This window comes from Vespa mandarinia, chromosome 4 (assembly GCF_050613455.1).
Source record: "Vespa mandarinia isolate Hongniang chromosome 4, ASM5061345v1, whole genome shotgun sequence".
Lineage (NCBI taxonomy): Eukaryota > Metazoa > Arthropoda > Insecta > Hymenoptera > Vespidae > Vespa > Vespa mandarinia.
Genome location: NC_140813.1, coordinates 8,750,273 through 8,775,000, shown reverse-complemented (window position 1 = coordinate 8,775,000; position 24,728 = coordinate 8,750,273). Strand labels below are relative to the sequence as shown.

The window sequence follows — 24,728 nt, the reverse complement described above, 5'->3', positions numbered from 1 at the left end:
ACAATCTTTTTGATGTATGCGCGCACATATAATAATCATATGAAACTATATTTTTTATAAGATAATTAGTAATTACATATAGTATTAATTACGCCAATCAATTTCTACGATCTCTTAAACAAAAATAAAACAAAAATTGTCAAATATGTTATACAAAAGGATCAGTGATATATTTTACGTATAATAGTTAATAACTATACGTTAATTGTACGTTATATTAAAATATTTTAGATGAAGGAGGAACAAAAGATTATTGTCAATAAGGATATTCGAGAATTTATCATGATCTAGATTAAAAATAATGTAACAAATTTTTTAATAAAATAATGATAAATAAGAAAAAGAGAAAGAAGAAGAGAATTATTAATAAAAAATTATCAATATCAATACTTTCTCCAGCTAATGATCATTATAATCACTAGAGATCTTTAAAGTGTGAATTATTCTCGAGCACGTGCTAATATCTTAATGAAGTATTCTTACGTTAGATTTTATCGATATTACGATTTTAGTATAGCATGCTTCGAGTACGTTCACGTCGAATGTGAATGAAGCTTAAAACATCGTCGTCGAGGACGACGACAACGATGACAACGACGACAACGACGACAACGATAACGCTTCGGCTTTAGGCTAGCTGCGCCGTTTACACGGCATTAGAACTCCATGCGTCACGCTCGGCGTTCCAGTTTAACTCGCGCCTTCTCGGAGCGTGTTTCGCTTCTTCGCTGACAGCTTTTTTAAAAAATCGCGGATAATGTGCAATCATAAAGCATTAACTGAATCATCTTAATCGAGAAATTTCATCTTGTTGTGATCGTTGAAAATCAGATATATTAAAAAATAAATAATAAATATTTCTCGTTTTTCTTTTTCTGTTTTTTTTTCTTTTCTTTTTTGATTTTCCTTATTTTTTTCTTTTTTTTTATGAAAGTGAATTAAGTTTGACAGTGTCAAGTATTAGTAAATTCCAAAAAAACAACGTACATTTGTCAACAATTTACAATTAGTGATTGTTTTGGACAAATAAACGTAACGTAACGTGATTAAGGTATGCTTGAACGATTATTTATACTTTTTTTTTCTTTCTTTTTTTTTTTTTTTTGTATGAGTTAATTCTATTAATATTTCGCAATTAGTACATTGATAATTGTTATTGCTTCTAGTCGCCTGAGATTAACTTCGTTTGTTCGTAAGATTATAAAAATTATGAAAATTTGATAGTATCGTGTGATCGATAACACGTGGGTGTTATGAATGAGAACAAATTCCAATAGCATAGGTCAGGTATACCTACGATCGAAGGAATTTTAAAATATTTACAAGACGTTATTTATGAAAACGAGTAGGCTCTATTTTTTTCTTTCTTTTTTCCTTTTCTAAATTTCTTTAAAAAGCATACGATATCCGGCAACGATCGTCAAACACATAATTAGTACGCTTTAGGATATTTTATATAACGTTAATGTATGACTATTCTCATAATTTCCATGAAATTTCGTAAATTTCATGGAAAACAGGATTACGTTATCGACGTTATCTTAAACTAGTTTCCTTTCGTTTTTTATTCACTTTCGATAATACCTACTTTACCTCCTACGAACAAACTCGTTTTTTAATATAGCAAGCTAGATTTAGAACGCGTTATCAACAGTTCAACGCAATACCCTTTCCAAATGTCGAACTATAGATGATACAAGTGCGTTGAAAATAGTTGTTCAAAGAACAAATGAAAAATAGTACGTGTAAAAGTATAATATATCTTTTAATTATTATAATTAATTCGCAATATTGAGAGAAAAAAAAAAAAAAAAAAAAAGATTTTGATTAAGATACGCAAAATGAATGAAATTTTTTAATGTAACAAAGATATGATATAAATAATTAAATTGAATTTTTTTATATACATCATATGAACAATTTAATACGAAACTCATAAAGACAGACATAAACATGCAATTTCACTGCTTTTTTTACCCTCATTTATTTACCCTTTTTTTCAACCCCAATGTAATGATGTTTATCATTGTGTATGTCGTAGGGCACACTATTCTGTTCTCGCAAAGGTGTAATAAAAGATATTGATCGTCGTTAAAGGTAGATCTAGTATTTCTTCAAGCTGGGCGACAGTAGGGGAAAACATCGCAGGGTCAGAATGGCCGACGAAAATCAACGAGCAACTCAAGTTCCCAAGGAGAACAAAATCTCAAAACATGTTACCATTTTTTTTAAAGTGATCGAAATTGTGAGTATATACTTGTATATATAATATATATGTACATATATATATATACCAGCTATACATTACAATCGATCGATCAAAAATATTGATTAAAAAAAAATTTAATAAAGATAATAAAAGAAAAAGAAAAGAAGAAAAAAATTGACAGAGTACATTTATATTCACAGATTTTAGCCATCTTCGCGATTGGTCTTTTAGTTGATCCTTTAAATTCGTTTCAACGAGTCTTTAACAAGTCACGATTTAAATTAGACGATGCAGCATTCATTTATGTAACAGTCGCTGGTTATATTATGATAAATTCTCTTTTTATCATATGTCATTTGCTGGGCGATCGATTACCAAAAAGAACGGTAAGTGTTCTATAAGAAAATTTTTCAATCGTTTGTTCGTCAAAATTCTATATACCCGTGTTTCGTAATTATTGTTCAAAAAATGATATCGATATTAATTATAATAAGACATATAGATAAACATGTATTATAGTATGCAAAGAAATATCTATTTTTTTGATTCGTTTATACAGCTGACTCATTATTAAAGTCACGACGTATACGATAATAATTACAAGCCACATCAAGGTATTTAGAAGTAACATCTTTCCTTCATGAGTATGCACCCAGATGTAATAGTATCGGTACATGCTTAACGGACGATTGAAATTTGTTATAACGTAATATGCAAACCTTGTTGTTTGCGATATTTCGTATACCATTTAATTCACACACGAAATTCACTAGTTATCCGTCACGGTTTAATTTGATTTTTACAACATGTCCGATTAATTATTCAAATGATATCAACGACCAAATGGTTTTTTAATTTACATGATGATGAAATGTTTTTTCTTTTCCTTTTTCTTTTTTTTTTTTCGTTCGAAGAAGAATACATAGAGAAAATTTTTCGTATATGTACGTATGTATGGAAAGTTTTTGAATAATTTTTAAAATAATCTCCACGAATACAGGAAAAAAGGAAAATTAACATTTCGATATAAAGTATTTTTATGATTGCAATCATACATACTTAATGAGACGTAATAATTCATATAACAACTAACACATTAATCTATGAGAATGACTTTTCTGATTACGTGTTTGAAAATCGTAATCGATCTTACGTGACTTGGTTTTATAAGCAATTGAAGAATTTTATTTAAAAATCGTTTTAATTTTGTTGATAAAACAATTTTAATTTCTATAATAAAATTTTTATTTCTAATTTTTATTTATCTTTTTTTGCTTTTTTTTTTTTTAATTTTATTTTTTACAGATGATACTATTTGCTTCATTGGGTGCGATTCTACATATAATAGCGGGTAGCCTAATCGTTCACAACTGGCGTACTATTCAAAGGCCCCACTACCACATGCAAAATAACGAATTATATCCGAGCAAACAATACATGGACATGTTAATATCTTCTTCAGTTTTCGTCTTTATAAATGCTTTGACTTTCGTTGTGGAAATTTGTTTGATTCTAAAATATTCAACGAGAACATGAGAATCTACAAGAATGGATGATCAGCTCGAACGAAAGTATTATTCTTGAGGCATAATAAATCAATAATATTTATCAATAAATAATAAATATTCATCGATAATTTAAAAGAAAGATTTTCTGATCAAATGGTTATCTGAAAGGTAAGAATTACCACCGATTGTGTTCGTAAAAAAAATATTATTGATTTCACAGATCCATTTCTATGTTCAGATCCATATGTAATTTCTAATCGATTGTGTCTTATCAATCAATTAAATTAACTTTAATTTTTATAATATTATTACATTTGTCGTCTGCACGCAATGTTTGGGAATATAAATGTAATTTAGAGTTCTCAGATTTTAAATGATTTTTCGAAAGAAAAACATTATGAATATTTACGTATATATAACGCTGAAGCCCAAAGTTTATATAATATATCTTGTAAGAAATTTTAATGTTACGTAATTAATTAATATGCATAGATATGTATACAATTATAAGCAATGAATCCGTCCATATATATTAATGATAACAATGATAATTCATAAAATAGTGTAGTATTTACAAATGAATATTTTATACGTATTATCAAAGATTATATAAAACATTTATATGTAGAACATTAGAAAAGAAATTGCTATCGTTTATAATTCTTTAATATTCACTATGTTATTATTATATATCAAATTGTTTAACATAGCAGCACCTTGATCACTTGTACAATTAAATAATAGGCAATTTATATTAATATACTTTCAGTTTTCACTGCGTTAAGTAATTATTATCAATAATATGTATGATATAGTTGAAACAATAAAATTACATAAAAAGAAAGTTATATATCGATTATATTCAGTTATCTTATGTACAGTACGTCAGTTTTAAATGTATACACGGGATTATTAAAAATCGTAATCATTAAAAATCTAAAAAATATTGCAGATGAATGTTATCAATGTCAACTTGTTCCTATTGTCTCTTTGAAATTAGCATGAAAGCACACAAACTCCGAGTAACTTTTCTGCTGTGTAGATCGATTAACGTTAATGAAGAGGCTACACCAAATTTGAAGCTGGCACGTGTAAAATACATGTGTGGGTATTGTTTTGAAAACAGTTTGATATTAGTTATAAAAATATATAATGACGAATATAAGATTCCATTTAAAAATTTATATGTATATTTTACAGGTTACCGAAAAATTTAATAATTATCACTATGACGTGACACTACATTTGTGTAAAATATTTTTTCTATTTTTAATACTTAGAATAATCGAACATATATATATATATATATATATATATATATATATATATATATATATATAAACCAGATATACTGTATATATGCTATTATGAAATAATATCGATCATGTGATGATCCTGATTTTCTACTGTATTCAAGTCGATCTAAGAAATTTTAATCGGATATGTTCGATTATGGTTAAACACGTAATTAATTTTTATATAAGGGAATATAAGTTGTTTAGGAGATGACACTTGATAAATTTGTGTGAAATTAATTCATGATACCAAATACTTATAACCCACAATTTTATCCTCAGGAACAGGAAATATCGTACGATGAAGAATACGAATATGTACCGACGATAAAACCTATACGAATTGTACAATTCGTGAGTAGTCAAACAACAACTATTAAAAGTTTGTTCAACCAACTTATAAGATTTTCGTATGATTTAGTTATTATTGGCTTCCCTCATTGGCCTAACTATCTACACATGTATCAATAAATCTCCTTATAATGAAGTAGACAAAATTCTTTTGTTTTTGGCATTTGGTACATTTTTCTTCATAACATTTATTGACATTATCAGCCAATTTGGTGGTGATCCAATAACGGAAACACCGGTTGGTCAGAGTTTTACTTTTTTACATTTTTATAAAAAATAATAAATATTCGATACCTTATCTAAATGATTGAACTAATTTTTAAAAAGTATATATATATATAGATTATAAACTTTTATTACTTTTAGATGTTCCTATTCGGAGTAACCGCTACGGTAGTTTTATTATTAGCTGCATTCCAAATTTTTAGTGTTACTAGAAGAGACGAAGTAAATGATACCTGGAAACTCATAACAGCGATTGTTTTATCCGTAATTGCTTCTATCGTATTTCTAATCGACGTTCTTTTAATCTTCTTGTACGGATATTGAACAATTTCATTACTTTTACTCGAATCTCTGTATAACATTTATTTTTATAAACTTTATGATTTATAAAAAGATAATACGGTCACGTATAATAAAAGTTTCATTTCAATTGATTACAAAAACGATCATTGAAAAAAGTTATTTGTTTTCTGTAAATTAAAAAATTTATTATAACAAATATATATGGGGATAGTAAATAAGAAAGCTATAATCATAGCCTACCCGTGTTATCGAAACAAAAAAAAAAATAAAAACAAAAAAAGAATCGATATAAGATGACACAAGAATAAACGTTCTGTACAGAATTATTTGACAGAAGATTTAAAATATATTTCTCATATTCAATTGTAAAAAAAAAATATGTCCAATAGAGGTAAGTTTAATGACTATTGAAAAATGAATCATCTTTAAAAAATCATTTTTTATCAGATGAAATACTCAAAAGAAGTCATCGACCAAAGAAACTAGGTTTTTATCAAGAAGACAATACTTCATATACGGCGGTATTAAAGCCGCTTAGAGTTTTTCAATTTGTAAGTAAAGCAAGTGCAATATCGTGTATACCTCGGATGAATTAATTTCGATAAATTTTATCGATTTAGCTCTCGTCAACGTTCCTATTCTTTCTGACCATATACATACTTTGGATACCCGAGCTTCCGTTTTCTACAATCATTTGCCTTTCATTAATTGTTATAAACGGTATCTATGTCTTTGTCATGAGTCTGGAAATAATTTCTCAATACGGTGAACGTAGTCTACGTATTACACCGGTAAAATAATCTATTACGTAACAAAATTAATCCATTTTAAACAATTATTCTATAAATTCGAACGAATTGATCACATTATTCGTTAATATATATATATATATATATATATATATATATATATATATATATTAACTTATAATATATATATATATTAAGAATTATGCTACTTTATGACAGATGTTTACGTTCTCCATGCTGGGTTTCCTGATATATTTTCTTGTCAGTATATTCTTATTTCTATTATCAAACACCAATAGTAATTTCAGACCGATAAAAACTGTACTGATATTCTTCAGTCTTGTTCTATCGCTATTCTACCTGATCGACATTTTGACTGTACTTTCGTGAGTTTCGTGCTTCGTAATAATCAAATCTTTAACTCTTTTCGTTATTTAGTAAGAAAATCGAAAAGTATAAAAATACTCTTATCATTGTAGTATCTGGAAAAATAGGTGTAAAATGTATCAAAAGAGTTGTCAGGAAAAGGAACTTTTTTCCATGGGAATAAATGCACCAATCATTGCGCAAATTCTACCGGAAGAAGTATATTTTAATGTTGTTATTAATAATACACATACACATATATATATATATATATGTATGTATATACAACTTTGTTGTTAAAAACAAATGTATATCCCTGGTATTCAGAATAACAAACGAGATGTAACGACTAGTATTAGCGCCATAAAATTATCACCAAATAATGAAAATACCACACCGGATCATAGCTTACGAAAAACGAACGTTGGTCGTCGACGAATGTATGCCGATCGTCCAACTAGTGTCCCGTCAATAGCAAGTGTAAAAATCGCCGAAATTCAAACGGAACCGAAAGATGTAATTGTTGAGGAATCTCAGGCTAGTAAATGAAGGATAAACAAGTTAATTATGAAAAAGAACCTAATTGAATAATTATCATGTAACTGTTTGAAAAAAAAAAAAAAAAAAAAAAAAAAAAAAAACCAACAAACACCAGACGGTAAAATCTGAACTGAAAGAAGTCCTGGTACAAACAATGAGTAGATGCGAGTTTTGCAATCAACATTTTCGAACTCAAGGAATTTTATCATCCCAGCTTTCCGCTCAATGTACATCTTGTTCAGCGATCATCCAGCTTCTACGCGGAGGTATCACTATTCCATGTTGTCCCAAGTGAGTTTATACCTTGGTAACAAAGAATTCTAACTTCTTAATTTGATATCTATCAATCTCTTCGAAATTAATATTTATAAAAGTATTAAGATTGAATGAATTTCATGTTATTCAGTTGCGATTGCAAGACTGGAGTTTTACAGATGGAACAGAAAAAACAAAGGATTCAGATACAAGACATCGAACAAAACGGTGATCAAAACGACGTTCAAAATGGCGATCAGAAAGACAATTCAAAGGAACAAGCGACGGAGAATCAAGTACAAGCGAGGTATCATCAAGTGCAAACGACGGAGAATCAACGAAATCATTCGAAAAATAATAATTCTCGCGCCTTAACGAGTAAGAAACAATCTTGAAACGTAATTAAAACATCGTACAAAGCATACAAGTTGATAAAGAGATTGACGAACGAATGAATAATTAATAAAAAAGGTCCAATCTAAATGTGACTTTATGAAGAATAATTATTTAATATAAATTACAATATCCAAAAGAAAAAACTAAATTTTACTTTTTAATCAATGCATAAATACATTCGTATAATTTAAATCAGTATGCTTACGATTGATACAAACTACTTAACAGACTCGATATATATGTATATTAATTTTGTTATAAACACACATACACACACACGCGCGCGTTTTTTTATCTCAATATATATATATTGAGTTATAAAATAAATTCTATTGCAAAGGTTTTACGAAGATGACTGTAACAGTACACTGTGCATCGCCAAGCACAACAATGGAAGTAGCGACTTCAACCGGATCAAAGGAAAACGTTGTTACCACGTAAACCGCAAAATATGAATTGCTTGTTAATTATTTTACTTCTGACATATACGTGTTATCTTATTTTATTATTTTTTAGTTATATCCCGCTACAGGGACCATCTCTAATGCTATCTAATAATGAAAAACCTCAGAACACAACACAGATTCCAATAATGTATCAGCAAACTGAAAATTTAATAGAGATGTTACATTCGAAAGATGAAAATCAGACGGAACAGGTTCAAGAAATCGAACCACCCAAAGAATTGTCTATTTCTGCGGCGGAAAGTGTCGAATTAGAAAAATATAATAACGAGAATGAAGACGTAAAACTTCCTTTGCAAATTAAGGATGGTAAAGAAAGCACAGGTAAGGATATCGAATAAAATCTGAAAGAACATAAATTCGACAAATGAAAGTAAAACCATATATACAGACATACACGACTATATATATATATATAAATATATATATATATACATAATATAATATAACATACATATATATATATTTTACAGAAATTAAAAAAAATGATGTTAAAGAATTACGATCAAATCAAGTTTCACATCCGAGAATACCGAAGTCAGATACAAATGATAATAATTTAACGAATAAAGGTCGAAAAAGCGGAGAACAAAATAATTCTGCGAAACAAAATAAAAGGATTAAGAGAACAAGATGTGTAACATTGCAGAAGGATAAAAAAGATAATGCTCGTACATATTCGAGATTTTTACCATTGGAAGATATAAAGACAAGAGATTTGAAGGATGTAAGATGTAACGAACAGGATTACACGCAGACTATTTGCATGCCTATAATCCCGTAAATCGTTTTAATTATTTATAGAAAAATTCAAATATACAAATTTTTAAATATTTTATAATTAATATTTTTTATAAATTAGTCACGAAGTCGTTGAACATCCACATTGTGCCAGAACTATCATGTCATCGGTTTTTCAACGAAACAATAGAATTGATCCAGCGTACATGCCGTGAGCACTTTAATATCTGTATATTTTTGTATATTTATATACTATTATAATTTGATATTTTTTACATTATCCTCAGAGAATGCGAAACTTATATTGCTCAAACGGAGAATCCATATATTCAAGGTGAAGTTGATACTTCAACTGTTCGTAAATTTTCAATTGTTTAAAAAAATTATGTAAATAATAAACATCAATTATAATATTTTAATTCTGTCTTTTAAAGGAGCCGTTTACTACCCTCCCGATTGCAGCTACGACAAATACAGATGTATGCACGACATGTAAAAAGAAGAAGGTAAATAGGAATTTTTATTTCTTTTATAAAGATTGTAATCTCTTTTTTTTTTCTTATTATTATTATTGGTTATCGTTTTCTCGTTTTTCTCTCTTTTTTTATTTCCTATTTCCACAGCTAATATCTTTCAGTATTATAATATCTACAAAGATAATGAAAGAAGAGTTTACTGCAATTTATGTATTTCTTTGTGCTCAAATAAAGTATATGTATATACATATATATATATATATAATGATAAACATTTAACTTTTTTATGGCTTTGATAAATCATTTTATTTAGGTATCGATTATTACGAATCAAAATGAAGATATTCCACAAGAGAGTTTTAACTCTGGAAATTTTCCATGTATAAGTAGAGGAATCGTTTCTGCAAGTTTTCAAAGTGTTTCCTTAATTGTAAAATATTGATGAAATCATTCGTAGGTATAAATTAATTTTGTTTGCAGAAATATGATAAAAAATTTACTTACTGTACGAAATGTGCCCAATTACAATCTTAAACAGTTGCAACGTCTGTAATTTTTCATGAATTGAAACGTAAGTTATTTACTGATTCGTGTTATAATTGAAACTTCGTATTTATTTGATACAAATATTTTCTAGATTCTTTCACAAAACGATTATTGTTATTACGACGTTGAGATGTTATCGATTGAAGTAAACAAAACGACATTTATAATCTACTTTAGTGGAGTAGCTTAAACTAACAATAATCATAGTACATGTAAATATTACGATATACATAATAGTACATTGATAGAAATATTTATTTGAACATAACACTGTAACATAAAAAGAATTTCTCTGGACAAACATACTTTTGTTGAGATAAAAACAGTACGAAATTAAATCTTTTTTGTTTTAGTTTTTCTTTTTTTTTCTTACATCTCATGCAAATTATTATTGAATACACTTTAAATTCATGTAAAATTGATGTTAATGATATTATTAAAGAAAAAGAAAAAAGTAATAGTGCGATACGATACTGATTGTAAAGGTATTAAGCTATATACATCTTGTTCGTGTTCTTTATAAACGTGATAAAATATCAACAACGAAAAACATTAGAAAAATTAATAAAATGGATGTATTCATCGATATCCAAGTTATAGATTATAACATTTAAATAGAAAACGTGATTTATAAAAGCAATATTGTTGAATCGTATTCATTTTTGTTATCCAGTGATAATTTTTTACTTGATACCATTAAGGAAACCTTATTAAAGTTGATACTTCGAGATTTTAACAAATCTATCAGTAGCAATATAAATTATATGTTAACAACGACTAAACTAATTAGGAAGAGAGTGGAAAAAAAAACGATGATATTAATATTAATAATCACCATTTACAAATTCTCTGTTGAGAATCGGTCTGCCCTGAGAATATTTAAATTCAAAAATGTTGTCTTTCAAATGATAATCCGAAGACAATTGATTTTCCGGCTGACAATTCGGTGATGTAGTCGACGATAACAAAAGATTATTAACAAGATTTGTACAGTTGTTGATTTTTTTATCGATTCGATTGATCGGCCAAAGAGAATAACATGCATTGGTTTTCGTTATATTGGCAGGTATAACATTTTTGTAAATAATATTCTGTGAACAATTGTCACTTAACAATCGATTTTGATTCAAATCTTCAAAATTATTTATATTGAAACCTTGAGACATTTGTTGTTCCGGACAGATACAAGTTGGAACTTTTGGTACATACATGGAAAAAAAAAAGGGATTATTTTGTTCCGGACGATTGGAAGTCGTTGAATCGTTTTCATAAAAATTATTAGTCATATTGGAATAAGATTGAAATATGTCATTCACTTGGTAAAATGGATTGGATTGAACAAATCCGTTTTGCCACAGTCCTTCCTGTTGTTGAAACATGGTCTTTTCTCTCTCCTTCAATTTTAGAGTAACATCTCTCTTATTAGGATCATTGAAGTTAGTTGGATCGTTAAACATTGAATTTTTACTAGAAGATGATTCTTCGATTTTACAATAGTTAGAAATATTATTATTACAAACTGGACTATTCTGTGGTAAAAATGGCAAAGCGAGAGAATTGAAATTCGAAGATATAGTATCTTTCGAAAATTTTGTTTTTGATAAATTCGTTCTTCCTGGGATATATAGATTTGAAGATGTATGACCGTGTACTCCTAAATCGAAGTTACCTTCGATGAATATATGTCGCTTATAAGGATTAGGTACGATTTTTCCTCCTGTTTGAAAACTCGTTTCTGTAGACTTTTCGATGTGCTTTGTCAAAAGATTTGATTTTCTATTACTTTTAAAATTCGTAAAATCATACAATCTGGGTATAATATTATTGGGATTTTTTGTATAATTGAATCCCTCAGCAACTTCGTCCTGGTGAGTTGTTCTTGATGCATTCCAATTGCAATGATTCAGTTCGTTGAACTTTTTCGTACTTTGATAATCTTGCACGCTGGATTGCTCGAACGTCGAAGAAATAGGTAAGACCATGGATTGATCTGAGATTATTCAAAGTCAATTAAATATCGTATATAACATACGACAATGATATTTTACACGATGATTCGAAATGTTCATAATCACTAGAAATAGAATAAAGCATTGTAAAAGATATTTTTTACCAAAATTCGAAGGTAAACTTCTCGATTGAGTAAGTTGTGTAGCCGATGAAATTGATGGCAAGGATTTATGAAATTTTTCCGAATTATTTTCATTGTTCTCGATTATGTCACGAGTTAGTCCATCTATTTTTAATGATTTTAAAGCCGACGTTAGCTTCATCTCTGTGGAACGAATGAAGGTCTTCTTCAGCGTGATGTTGCCATCCTGATCGCAAGTACCACATTCCTCCAACTGTCATCAGCAACTCCTATTTTATAAACTATTCCACGTGGTTTTTCGTCGAAATCGCAATTTACAAAGAAAATCGTTTCTTTTATCGGGTCTACGTTCGTCTATATCGATGTTTGATAAGGTGAATTACTTCTTTATCGACGCAGAAAAATTGATCATATCGATTATTGTTATCAAACAAAATTTATATATGTGTACTATCATTAACATATTACAATAATTTATATTCCGAGGTGATATTATTTGTGTTTGCGAAAGATTTGATCGTCGGTAAAGTGTCAATAAGTTTGCCATCAACCCTCCTTTTATATCTTTTCTTTACATGAAATTATTTCGATTACGATGCATCTGTTTAGAATAAAAAATTATATCTCATGGAATAACATTGATAACCTCTATTTTAGAAGAGAAAGCATTTACTAATGTTATCATACACTTGCAATATGCTGTAACTTCATAAACACTTTTGTAATAACCTAAAATTCATGATCATTTCAAGCATTAATTTAATAGTAATCGTCGCAATTTAAACTGAAAATTTTACAGGATAAAAATTTGAACGATCAAGGTAACTAATTAAAAATAAAACAAGTCTATAGGTTAAATAAAAAAAATTGTACGCACTTATACCAGGAAGATAAAAAATTAAAAAAACAAACTTCTTAAGCACGCGAATAAATATGTAGAATGTAACCGGTTATGATAAATCATAATGAACACAATCAATGCAAATTGAAATTACTAACCATCTCAGCTTTTGCAAGGTAGACCCAGAGTTTTCGCCACGTGCTGAATTTTTTTTGCTCACTGAAGTTGTACCGCATTTCCTTTGACGCGTATCTCGTTGCTAATGGGCTTCGATAATCACTGTACTCGTTTGTTTCCATTTCGATAATATTTTAAAATACTTAAAGGTAACAAAAAAGACCCTTGAAGTCAGCAAAAACACGAAAATTATCGAACGTAATATAACTACACGCGATCAACCAATAGACTGAAATAAGAGACAGTAGCGACGTTGGTAGACTGATGATAGCGCCAATCAGCGGACAGTTCGGAACTAACGATATTCTATCGATAATTATATTACCATGCGAGTTTTTGAAATTTTTTATCAAGGATTATTTAAATTTTATACATAAAAATTTTAATTAAATATTTAAACCTATATTGCATTAAATATTAAAAAAAAAAATTCTATAATTTAACAATCTTTGTAAAACTTTTTTTGATATATCAAAATTAAAATATCATTTCTAGATCTAAAAATTCAAGTGATTAATAATTCTTTTATAATAATTTTTTTATACTGCTTGGTTTCTGTTAGTGACATAATTGAATTACTTTGTTTAATTAAATGAGAATGTATATGGCGTGAAGCAGGAAATGTAAAGAGCCGTCGCGAAGATTTTCAACTGAAGGAATTGCAAGGACGTTCGCACGTGATCGAAACGATTTTAGCAAACGATTCACTTCTGAACGAATGACTTCTGTGCTTCTCACGAATCGTAATGCCGTCCGTAGAGAAATAATTAAGCAGCGAAAGTACCCACGTTCCGTTTTTACGTGAGACCAGAGATGACCGACGTTATTGTTCCTCGTAGACGTTTGGAAAATGACGACTACCTTCTTATCTATCGCAAACACGAATATAATCACTTCTTTAATCTTTTCGAATATTCGTTAAACCTTCGTAAAACACGTATTTCCGACATCGCTTAAAAAAAAATCTTTGATACATTTATCCGCGACAATTTTCATTGCAAAACAACGATAAACATAATATAGGTTCTTATATCAATTATTGAATTATTTTTTCGAAAGCAATTTATGTGAATAATCCAATTATGATATTATAAGGATACTCACTACATCCGACGGATAGAGATTAGGATGTGCCCAATCGATGATAATTTTACCACCAGGAAAAAGAGTCCCTGCTTCGGGTACCAATCGTCTTCTACCCATTGCGGCTCCTCTATGAGTTTTGTAACATATTAGTGCATAACATTCGGATCCATTAGTGTTACGATAAACTGCTACTTCGTTAACATCGTCGGTGATCTCGTAAATTCGCTGAAAATTGTTACGTAATTATTTTGGTATGTTTTACTTTATTTTCTTTTTATTTATTTATTTATTTATTTTTATTTTTTTTTTTTTTTTTTTTTTTTTAAGGAATTTTTTAAACAATAATGAAACATCGATACCTTGACGACCGTCTCAGCTTCGATATTCAATGGCAATTGTTTGATATGTAACCGACAATGATTAATACTAGTGACGACGCCGATTCTATGGCCACGACAAATTTCGTAACGATCGAGCTCTTTAACTGCACGAGATGCATCTTCCGGCTTTGTATACATTATGAAACAATAACCTCGATTCCTTCCTGAGAAATCCATCATTAAACGAATTTCATAGATACTTCCGACCGAACTGAATATCGGATAGATATCGTGTTCGTAAAGTGTTCTTGGAATTTTTCCTACAAAGATCTCGCATCCAGGACCAGGCGCTGGACCGATCCAATTCAATGGTGGTCCAAATTTTCTCTGTCCATTGATTTGCGTCAAAGAATAGTTGAAATCTGTGACCAATTGTAAAATCTTTCTACTGGCTTCCATCTGTTCCACTACGTCGGGAATTTTATCACCTAATATGGGTCGATACGTTCGAGGACGTGTACTACCTAAAAAAAGAACCTTTATTTAGAATTTTATCTTTTCCTAAACAAACATTTCAAAAAATATATAAAGAAACGTTGGCATATCGTATTTTTATTAATCACTTTTACCTATACATTGTCATATTAGAAAGAGAAAGAGGAAGATAAAGAGAAAAAGAAAGAGAGAGAGAGAGAGAAAGAGAGAGAGAAAATATGCATCATCTTTATATATACAAATCTAATTCTCTTCTTATACGATTTCGAAATAACACAGTATAGAAAACAAAAGCAATTTTATTTTTACACGGTATATTTTGATTTAATCAAGTTCAAATGGCGTTTATTTAAAAAATTTCTATTTTAATTAGGTGTTAAAAAGAATATCTTCTATTATGATTATCATTCCCTAGAAAGGTAAGTAAGTAAATATGTATTTAAAAATTTCCGATAATACTTCGATATTTTAATCCTTTGTCTAGATCGCGTTTTTTTTTTGTCATACTAAAAGGGCCTTAACCAAAAGGCGATAAGCAGGAAGAAAGAAAGAATGATAAGCGGACACGTGTGGATAAGAAATAAAAAGAGAATAAAGAATCGTTAAAAGAAAAAATATTCCATTGAAACTAAATAAAGTTCTATTCAATGTATTATAGTTTTTGATTGAAAATAACTTATTGTTCGTATAGAGTTTTCACATATGTAATTATTCTTTTGTTTTTTCATATGCACTATATTCTTTTTTACAGGGCTTTCATTTATTTAAACAACCGTGTAATTGGAGAATTGGGTGTATATAAATATTTTGAGATTAGAGTTAAATGATCGATTCGATATTTACAATAATGTTTTCAACAAAGAAAGTCGATGAAACGAATCGTATTCAAGTAACAGCACTCATTTGTCTATTTTCATGCAAGATAATACAAACTCTTTCTCTCTCTCTCTTTCTCTCTCTCTCTCTCTCTCTCTGTATATATATATATATATATAAGCATTTTTATTATATAATATCAAGAATAATAGAAAAATCGCGAGATCGAGAAACAGCTTTCATAAACAGACGCTGACAATCATTAATAAAAAAATAATTTATTAATTATGATTTAATTAATTTTTACACAATCGATTTTTTCAACGAGATAGTTGTTTCTAGAATAAAGCAATTGTTACTGGCATAATGACAACACGAAGAACGCGACTATCGATTCTTACGTTATCCTTTTTACTTAACGAATCATTGTCGAAGATCGGAAATCTAAAAATATCGGATCTATAAAACGATCTTAAAAGCCATCTATGATAACAAAATTCTCATTGATTAACGTGAAAGAGGTTACAAGCGAATCATTCTATTTTTATTGACGACTATCGTTTTTGTAAATATACAATAAAAGAAAAAAGAAAAAAAAAAGACAATTGACTTACTCCATTTGCTGTTACCATTGCGACATATCCTCTTAGATGTACCCATCGTGAAGATCCCTGGAATATTTTGATCGATGAAAGATCTCGATCTATCGCCACCGTTACAGTTTTTTTCACAATATTGTTTTTGATCGTCCTCTTTATATTTTTTGTCCATCCTATTTTGAGAAACTTCAACAGGAGGAAGCAAGAAATCGGCGAAGTTCATGGCAATCGAGATCGATCGATTACGATGAAATCGACCAGAGTTTCTCGTGTACTGATGAATGATTTTTGTTTAACTAGCTAGTCTAGAACTTGATTTTAAGGGCCAGGTACGTAGGGTTAGATGGCGCTAATTTCGGGCCGCTCATTGGTCAAACTCTCTTTTATTCTCACAACTTCGTTTCTCATTTTTCTTTTCCTTTTCTTTTCTCTTTTTTCTGACTTTTTTTTTTTTATTACCGCAGGACACATCGACTTTTCGTCTCTTCTTTAGAAACGAATTGACAATCGGAAGGTTTATCTGTGAAGCAAGCGTTGTTTTAAGATTACAACGCAATCTCACTGACATTCATTTTTATAACGACATTCTTCTTAACTTTTTCTTTAACTTTTACTTAGATTCTCAAGAAATAGTATAAAGAAATATCAAACACGATTACGATTTTTTTACTACTTTTACTACTATGGTTTCTAGTGATTTTACTGATTAATATTATTGAATATTAATCTTCTTAATAGATAAAGAAGACAAAATATATCGGCCTTTTCATAGATATCTTGAATCGATATTTTGGCTTTTTATATGTAATACAATTTTAAATCAATTTTTATAATAATAAAATAAACGTATTGACAATGTAATAAGAATATAAAGAATACTAAATGTTACATAGTAAAATTATAAGTTATTATGTAGGTTAATTTCATTCAAAAATATTTATCAAGATAAGAATTATATGATATAAATATGACGATTAATTTATTGCCTTGACGTTACTATTCATTGAAATCTAATATTCATCGAAATTTTTTGGCAGATAATTTTATTTGGAATAATGTTTTGATTTCGAGGAATACGACTGGTATTATCGTCTTTATTTCCTTCCTTGTTTTTCTTAAGACGATAACCAGTCTCGTAAGGATTAGATATCTGTTGGTATAAAAAAGATTGCTATCGCAAGACAATCAATATACATACGTTACGAACAAATAGAGAATTTTCAATTTGATTCTAGTTCCATTGTAGAAAAGATTCTATCGTAGATTTTATTGGAAGAAAAGAAAACTTGCATATTATCCGAATTCTTATTTCAAAATTTTTTTTCCTTTTCTTTCTTTAAAATACAAATAATCACATTTTTTTTGTTTAGAAGAAAAAAGAGAAAATCAAGATTCATTCTCTTTCTAATATATATCTCGTAAAATATTTATATAATAGTTGGAATCGCTGAATATTGAGAATTACTACATCGTCCTAGCTAGACATATGAATGTATATATATGTACAATGTAAGTACTTATACATACATATATACACACACACGCATATATATATATATATGACGAATGTAAAAAGAACGATTCTGACGCACGGCATTAGTCATTTCTAGACTCGCGTGTAACAGGATGAATTTCATAAAAATAATGCATAATTAGAGGTTTACGAATGTCTTGAAAAAGAAAAAAAAAATAGAAGACGACTAAATTTTCTGTTTTTTATGTCATATATGGTTTCTCTATTAAAAGAAAATATATATATATAAATATATATATATAAATATATATATATAAATATATATATATAAATATATATATATATATATATATATATATCACTGTGTTCTTTGAAAAATGATTATATATTTTTTTTCAATAATATAGATCACTGACAATTAGCTAAATAAAAATTTTGTTGCTTTTATTTCGAACTTCGTAATAGGTTTCATTGACCAAACGTAATTACGAAAACTGAACTGACCAATTGGAACGTTCTCTGTATTAAGACGACACACTTACATTTTTAACTTATCTAATCGTTGTAGTTATTCGTATCACACAAGAGTTTTTTCGAATAATTTTTCTTAAATGTATTTTTAAATGTAATTTTTACTTGTTATTTTAGTCGATCGATCATTTATATCTATGAAAAAGAATAATTTCTCGATTACGCAAGCTCATCTTTTTCCGTAATTAATGACCGAACCTGTCACGACCTGGGGAATCTAATTATTTTAATGTCTTGTTTTCAGATGAATCACATCCTGACTTAACTGACATCACTTGTTGCTTGAATAAGCGAATTTTTTTGATATATATATATATATATTTTTTTTTTTTTTGATATATATATATATTTTTTTTTTGATATATATATATATATATATATATATATATATATAACTTATAATTAAAGAAATTTCATATATCTTTATTGTTAAATTACATACAGAACTATATATATATATTTATTTATTTATTTAAATAAATAATTATTTTTCATTGTTCGTATTAAATTTACATAGATAAATATTTTATAACTATCTACTAATCTACTGTCAATGAACTATCGTTATTCTATTAGTAAAGTTCACTAACCTTTTCTTTAAAAAATATTGTTTCTCGACATTCTGCGCCAATGCACTCACTGTGCGATAATAGTATTCTTGTTCGCCGCCATGCCGAGACCTTATTACAAGACGCGCTGCTGTAAGGTTGTAAGACTGTAAGACCGTGCACTGGCTGTAAATGGAAATCGTGGTGTTGGGCTCACTATCTCTTCAGTTGTCGTTCGAGCGTGCCGCGAATCAAACTTCATTTGCTTTCTTACCTGACTCGACGTAGATTGATCGAACGACTTTGATTTTCAAAAAAATTACAAATAATATAAAAAACGTTGTAAAATTTATCCAAAGAATAACGTGACTTTTGAATGACGCCATTTTTTTGCATTTCTTTCTTTTCTTTTTTTAATTTATTTTAATTTTTTTTACGCACTTTACAATTTAAAAAAAAAAGATGTAAATGAATAAAATCAAAAAGATTTCTTTGATCGATGTCGAGGATCAGTGCAAGATTTAAAAGTTCGCTCGATTACTTAAAGAAGAGAGTACTCAGAAAATCGGTCAAGCGTGAATCTCCCTTGTTGTACACGAAAAACTTCTTTAGTGAGACACTTCGTTCTGTTCGTATCCTTTTTTTCTGTTTTATTTTTAACGTGAAAGGAATAATTACTTGGTATTGAAATAAATGAAAAAAGAAATAAGTTGATTTGTCTCAGAAGAAAGTTCGTTGATATATTTGTTTTTTAAAAGAATTTGACCATTTTAATTAAAGATATCGTACGAAGATCCTAAGAAGATCGAATATTAGTTATTACATAAATCATTATACATTTCTTCCTAATTTTTTTTATCGCTTTTAATTTTCGTACGTAATTCTCCGTTCAAAAAAATGTGGAATCGTAAGGTTTTCGTCAGAATAATCGAAGTGGTACGTAAAACTTACACCTTCCCTCGACAATTCTCATTCTAATTAAATAATAGCTCTTTTTTCTCTGCCATCTCTATTAGCAACGTGTGACTTCTCTCAGATAATTAAACAAAAGCATTCGAATAATGGAAAGGAAAGAATAGTGTCTTTTAACAAGATTGATCTTAATTTGAAAATTGATTAATTACATATGTTCGATAAATCATTTTTCTTTTTATCGTCTTTTTTCTTCTTTTTTTTCTGTGTTTTTCTTTTTTTTCTTAATAAATAAATTTGCCTTCTCGAAATCTTAACGGGTTAAATAAAATTTCCAGCTGCTTTGCATCGCATGCGTGGTTGCGCTCAGAGTGACGGATGACGAAAGCAGAAGAGTATTTCATTATTTGAGGAATCGCAGCAGAGAGTGGTCGCTTTTAAATAATGTCACATGGGGCACCATAGGTAAATTAACAACAATAACAAATAAAAGAAAAACAAATGAGAACATTCATTTGTTATATTCCATTTGCAAGATCTCTATTCTTGAAGATATTCGATACCTGGTCCGAGAAGTATATATCTGAAATTTTGTCGAGACTACAATGATCCATCAACGATTTAGGTGCCGCTCTTGCAACAGCGACTTGCGGTGGCTACGTCATCATAACTGCCGGTCTTCTTATTGCCGCGGCAACTAATGAACTTACGGGCCGAAAAACGGTAATTAATATTTCTTCATAAGTGACGTAAGTGAGATAGAATATGTATATATGTATGTGTCCTATACATATATATATATATATATATATATATATATATATATATATTTGCATTATAGAAACATTTCTATACCTATTTCGAACAAAAGCCAAAATGAATAAAGATCATTAACATATATTCTTTTCTTCTTGACATTCTTCTTTTTTTTTTAAAAAGATTAATAAAAAAAAGTAGTGACACGTGATTCGACGTTTGACGTGTCATAATTATCTCATTGTTCTTATGTTCCCAAAGCCGTATCTTTCTCTTGCAATACCAAGCATTGTCATATTTTAACGATAGAAACTATCTCTCGTTGTTAATGCTCTTCGAAAATTCTTTCAGCACAATATCAAACTAGTCAAATACATTTCCGTTTTACGTTTCTAGACGTAACAAATATTTGTTTGTTGTTAAATCGTCGGGTCGTTATTATGATGTTATAGTTATGCACGGTAAATTGTTATTACTCAACAATAACAGATTGCTTCAAAGGTTCTTGCTAAACTCGTAATGCATTTAATTTGATGTGACTGATTTGATGAGTATAAATGTTTGTCATAAAATAAAGTTAAAATATAATTAATCGATCATTTATAATATTAACATTCACACATTTAAAGTATATAAATGAGGAGTGTAATTTTTTTTTTTTAAGTTTTTACTATTATTAATTACTCGAAACAAGAATAAGAAGATTATGCGTAATCATTAAAAAACAACTTACCGTACGAGATCTTTCTCAGGATTTCTCTTTTTAATTTATTCAGAGCGAAGTCGATTCGATCAGGTGCGGTTAATACGTATGAAAATACTGGGAATCTAATTGACAGCGTGAGAATATCAGCAACATAACTGAACGCATTCATGAAGTTTGTCATTGGTGGCCAAGGCTGACAGTGTTCTTAAATGCAATTGGTGTAGAATCTTGAGCACGTAACACTATCCTTGGTATATGTACGATCATTAAATCGCTCAGCATGCATGCTATTCTAACTTATTTTATGACTCATAAATAGGGCTAGGCCAGATCTCAAACTGCTCTCATACAAAAGTATTTGTTCTGATGATGATTAAGCGAATCAATTCTATTCTATTTTGTAATATGAGAGTTAATTTTTATTGAAAAATGTAACTATTATTAGAAAATGGTATTATACTGATGTCATTCTTTTTCTTTTTCTTTTTTTTGTGTTTTTCATTTTTTTATTTTATTTTATTTTATTTTTATGATCCAAAGGAGATCTTCTTCCTTGGTCTCGGTGTGATCCTTTTTGGAATCGTCGGTGCTCTTGCTTTAGCATCAATCGAAAGTATTCCAGAGGATTTGATCGACAATGCTGCAGTTCTCGGTGCACTCACTCTTATCACCGCTCTTATATTCATAGCAGACCTACTGATATCTCCTCCTCGTAAAAAGGATAAGCAGGAAGTGCGAATGGACAGTGATAAGACGGACTCAGGCAAGTTGCAAACAGGAAAAGGTCTCTCTTCGTCTGTTTAAATTTAAATAACGGTGTTAAATTACACCTTCGTCTGCATCACGTTGGATCACTTTGGATCACTTTGATCCAAAATCGTTTCTCGCATTTTTCACACATACACACACTCACACACACACATAAATATGTTTTTCTAAAATTTCTTTATATTAATCTCTTATGTTTTAGAGGAATATGTCAAACGTATAATGAAAATATAATACGATCTCGATATCAAATAATATTTGAGATTTTATTTTTCTATTTAATTCATCGACTTCGACATTCTTTTTTATAATTTTATTAAACATTTTCTTGTTCCTTTCCTGTCCGTCGATCCCTTTCAATGAACCTTTTGCAAAATGCCACAGTTAAACAACCCACCATGACGACGACGGAAAAGGAGATGAAGCCGTCGAAAGAAAAGGAAAGTACGAAATCGAAGGAAGAATCGAAGGAAATCAACGGTAAGATAAATGAAGGATTCGAGAAGATAGACGATCGAAGAAGGAAGGAGGTCGATGAAGAAGATTCCGATAAACCTCAACGACTCGAACAACTTGCATACGACAATTATCGGTTGGAAAGAAATCGTAATTTCAATAATGTTGAAAGAGAATTACGAGAACACACGCAGAACTTTGAAAATGGACGGGTTTTGAGAAACTCTCAACGATACAGGGAAGCGGAAATTCTTCAAGGAAACAGTGCCGTAAACAGATCATTTGACGATGATCGTAGATCGGAAGATTCCAGGATCATTTATAAGACACGGGATATTTATCAACGACCCATCGACGAGGTCGATACACCACCGTTTCCAACTAATTTTGGCCGAGGGAACGAGCCCATCTTTGGCAAGATCATAAATCCTAGTGTGAAAATAATGAAGATCCAACATGATGTAAATGAACCTCTTGATTCTTACAGGTAACTGTTTAATTCTTATATTTTACATATAATGATATTATTTCCATTAAAACTTTATATATTTTCTTTGATTACATAGAGATACAAGAATTAAAATAATCGATTTTTTTACGATTGTTTAATCTCATAAAATGATCAATATTTATCATGAAATTATTTAGTAGAAATTCTGACGTTTTAGTCGAAATATAATTTAAATAAATATTATAATTTAATAATTTTTTTTTTTTTATATATTTCAAAAGATATTCCGATACTAGCCAATATGACAATGTACCAGTGAGGATGAAAGGAATATCATCGAGTATCTTGAAGAAGGATCGTGGTGTTTCTTTGAATGGTTCATTGGCTTCTAAAACTCATAACAAGATTGATGAGAGGAGCAAAAATGAGATCGAAATGCTGGAAGAATGTTTTAGTTCTCTCAGATCGACTGGAACTCAAACTGGCGTTCGTACACCTTCCTCACCAACAGATCCTGGATATGTTCGTCATACTGCAAGCAATTGGCCACACGATCTCAAGGCAAAAACACCTGGCTCTAGTCCAGAACATAACAGGAATCAATAAAATTTTTGATTCATTTTAATCGTTAAATTCATTAACTATTATTATACTCTGTAAAAATGTTTACACACACAAACACCCAGACACACACGTCTGTGTGTTATTTTCTGTTATCCATAAATGAACTTGAAGCAATCATATTAGAAAATTTGTACAAAACATTTTTATCATTTAACCGTATCATGTTTTACAAAAGGTTTTACCAGGTGTTCATAAAAATAACATTTTACGTTCATTCATGATTCACGTTAGGTATTGGTACAAATTTTAATATAAAGTTAAGGATCTTTGTTCACATCATATCTCTATATGCATACATACAATTATTATTAATATTATTAATATTATTATTATATATATATAATTATTATTATTATTTTTTTATTATTTTTATTATATCGTCTTGTGATAATATGTAGTCTCTATTTGTTAGTCTCTTGAAAACGTAATCATTAAGATTAGTCTTACCGGCTTGTTGCGGATTTACATATTTTATCTCTCTCTCTCTCTCTCTCTCTCTCTCTCTCTCTCTCTCTCTCTCTCTCTTTCTCTCTCTGTAAAAGAACTGCTGATACTTCAAATTTCTTACGATTTATATAAATAAACACTCGTGCTCGTGAAAAATATTTCATATATAAATGTTCACCAGTTTTTTCATCGTTGAACGTGTATA

The 24,728-nt window shown here is 29.1% G+C and overlaps 4 protein-coding genes across 10 annotated transcripts in view; 3 read left to right on the top strand and 1 right to left on the bottom strand.

Annotated features, from left to right (window-relative positions):
- The window catches only part of Adsl (adenylosuccinate lyase), a 35,798-nt gene extending 13,685 nt beyond the window's left edge, over window positions 1-22,113 (bottom strand). Inside the window, exons 1-7 of one of the 6 annotated variants that reach the window (XM_035869495.2) lie at window positions 21,805-22,113; window positions 19,446-19,589; window positions 16,866-17,370; window positions 14,980-15,464; window positions 14,639-14,845; window positions 12,538-12,769; window positions 10,894-12,414 (exon numbers count right to left, since the gene is read on the bottom strand). In XM_035869495.2, coding sequence (XP_035725388.2) covers window positions 11,249-12,414; window positions 12,538-12,769; window positions 14,639-14,845; window positions 14,980-15,464; window positions 16,866-17,073 — 2,298 coding nt within the window. In that variant the 5' untranslated portion in view covers window positions 17,074-17,370; window positions 19,446-19,589; window positions 21,805-22,113 and the 3' untranslated portion in view covers window positions 10,894-11,248. Of the gene's footprint in view, window positions 1-10,893; window positions 12,415-12,537; window positions 12,798-13,515; window positions 13,862-14,638; window positions 14,846-14,979; window positions 15,465-16,865; window positions 17,371-19,445; window positions 19,590-21,804 lie in introns of those variants that run through there. The other 5 variants (XM_035869498.2, XM_085656783.1, XM_085656782.1 and 2 more) reach the window with 5 other exon arrangements.
- Window positions 655-4,391, top strand: LOC118443056 (uncharacterized). Of its 2 annotated transcripts, none has more exons than XM_035869507.2 (4): window positions 655-1,051; window positions 2,098-2,245; window positions 2,410-2,595; window positions 3,515-4,391. In XM_035869507.2, exons 2-4 carry the CDS (start codon window positions 2,156-2,158, stop codon window positions 3,743-3,745), a joined length of 507 nt encoding a protein of 168 aa, XP_035725400.1. In that variant the 5' UTR covers window positions 655-1,051; window positions 2,098-2,155; the 3' UTR covers window positions 3,746-4,391. The 2 variants fall into 2 exon arrangements, with proteins under 2 accessions (XP_035725400.1, XP_035725399.1); XM_035869506.2 differs by having other exon boundaries at window positions 656-1,051; window positions 2,042-2,245.
- Window positions 7,142-10,742, top strand: LOC118443055 (uncharacterized). The gene is made up of 11 exons (XM_085656580.1): window positions 7,142-7,223; window positions 7,308-7,543; window positions 7,659-7,837; window positions 7,953-8,179; window positions 8,538-8,634; window positions 8,714-8,979; window positions 9,135-9,441; window positions 9,524-9,613; window positions 9,690-9,756; window positions 9,837-9,908; window positions 10,192-10,742. Exons 1-11 carry the CDS (start codon window positions 7,142-7,144, stop codon window positions 10,318-10,320), a joined length of 1,752 nt encoding a protein of 583 aa, XP_085512706.1. The 3' UTR covers window positions 10,321-10,742.
- On the top strand, window positions 19,581-24,595 carry LOC118443054 (uncharacterized). Its single transcript, XM_035869504.2, has 6 exons — window positions 19,581-20,339; window positions 20,654-20,780; window positions 20,941-21,038; window positions 22,318-22,540; window positions 22,930-23,488; window positions 23,734-24,595. Exons 1-6 carry the CDS (start codon window positions 20,301-20,303, stop codon window positions 24,056-24,058), a joined length of 1,371 nt encoding a protein of 456 aa, XP_035725397.1. The 5' UTR covers window positions 19,581-20,300; the 3' UTR covers window positions 24,059-24,595.
- The last annotated feature ends 133 nt before the right edge of the window (window positions 24,596-24,728 follow it).

Coding starts and splice junctions, on each gene's coding strand:
- LOC118443054 (XM_035869504.2), top strand. CDS start 20,301: ATGTGGAATCGTAAGGTTTTCGTCAGAATAATCGAAGTG. Junction 22,541..22,929: donor CAGTGATAAGACGGACTCAG/GCAAGTTGCAAA, acceptor AAAATGCCACAG/TTAAACAACCCACCATGACG. Junction 23,489..23,733: donor GAACCTCTTGATTCTTACAG/GTAACTGTTTAA, acceptor ATATTTCAAAAG/ATATTCCGATACTAGCCAAT.
- LOC118443056 (XM_035869507.2), top strand. CDS start 2,156: ATGGCCGACGAAAATCAACGAGCAACTCAAGTTCCCAAGGAGAACAAA. Junction 2,246..2,409: donor TTTTTAAAGTGATCGAAATT/GTGAGTATATAC, acceptor TTATATTCACAG/ATTTTAGCCATCTTCGCGAT. Junction 2,596..3,514: donor ATCGATTACCAAAAAGAACG/GTAAGTGTTCTA, acceptor TATTTTTTACAG/ATGATACTATTTGCTTCATT.
- LOC118443055 (XM_085656580.1), top strand. CDS start 7,142: ATGTATCAAAAGAGTTGTCAGGAAAAGGAACTTTTTTCCATGGGAATA. Junction 7,838..7,952: donor ACTATTCCATGTTGTCCCAA/GTGAGTTTATAC, acceptor CATGTTATTCAG/TTGCGATTGCAAGACTGGAG. Junction 9,442..9,523: donor ATTTGCATGCCTATAATCCC/GTAAATCGTTTT, acceptor TTTATAAATTAG/TCACGAAGTCGTTGAACATC.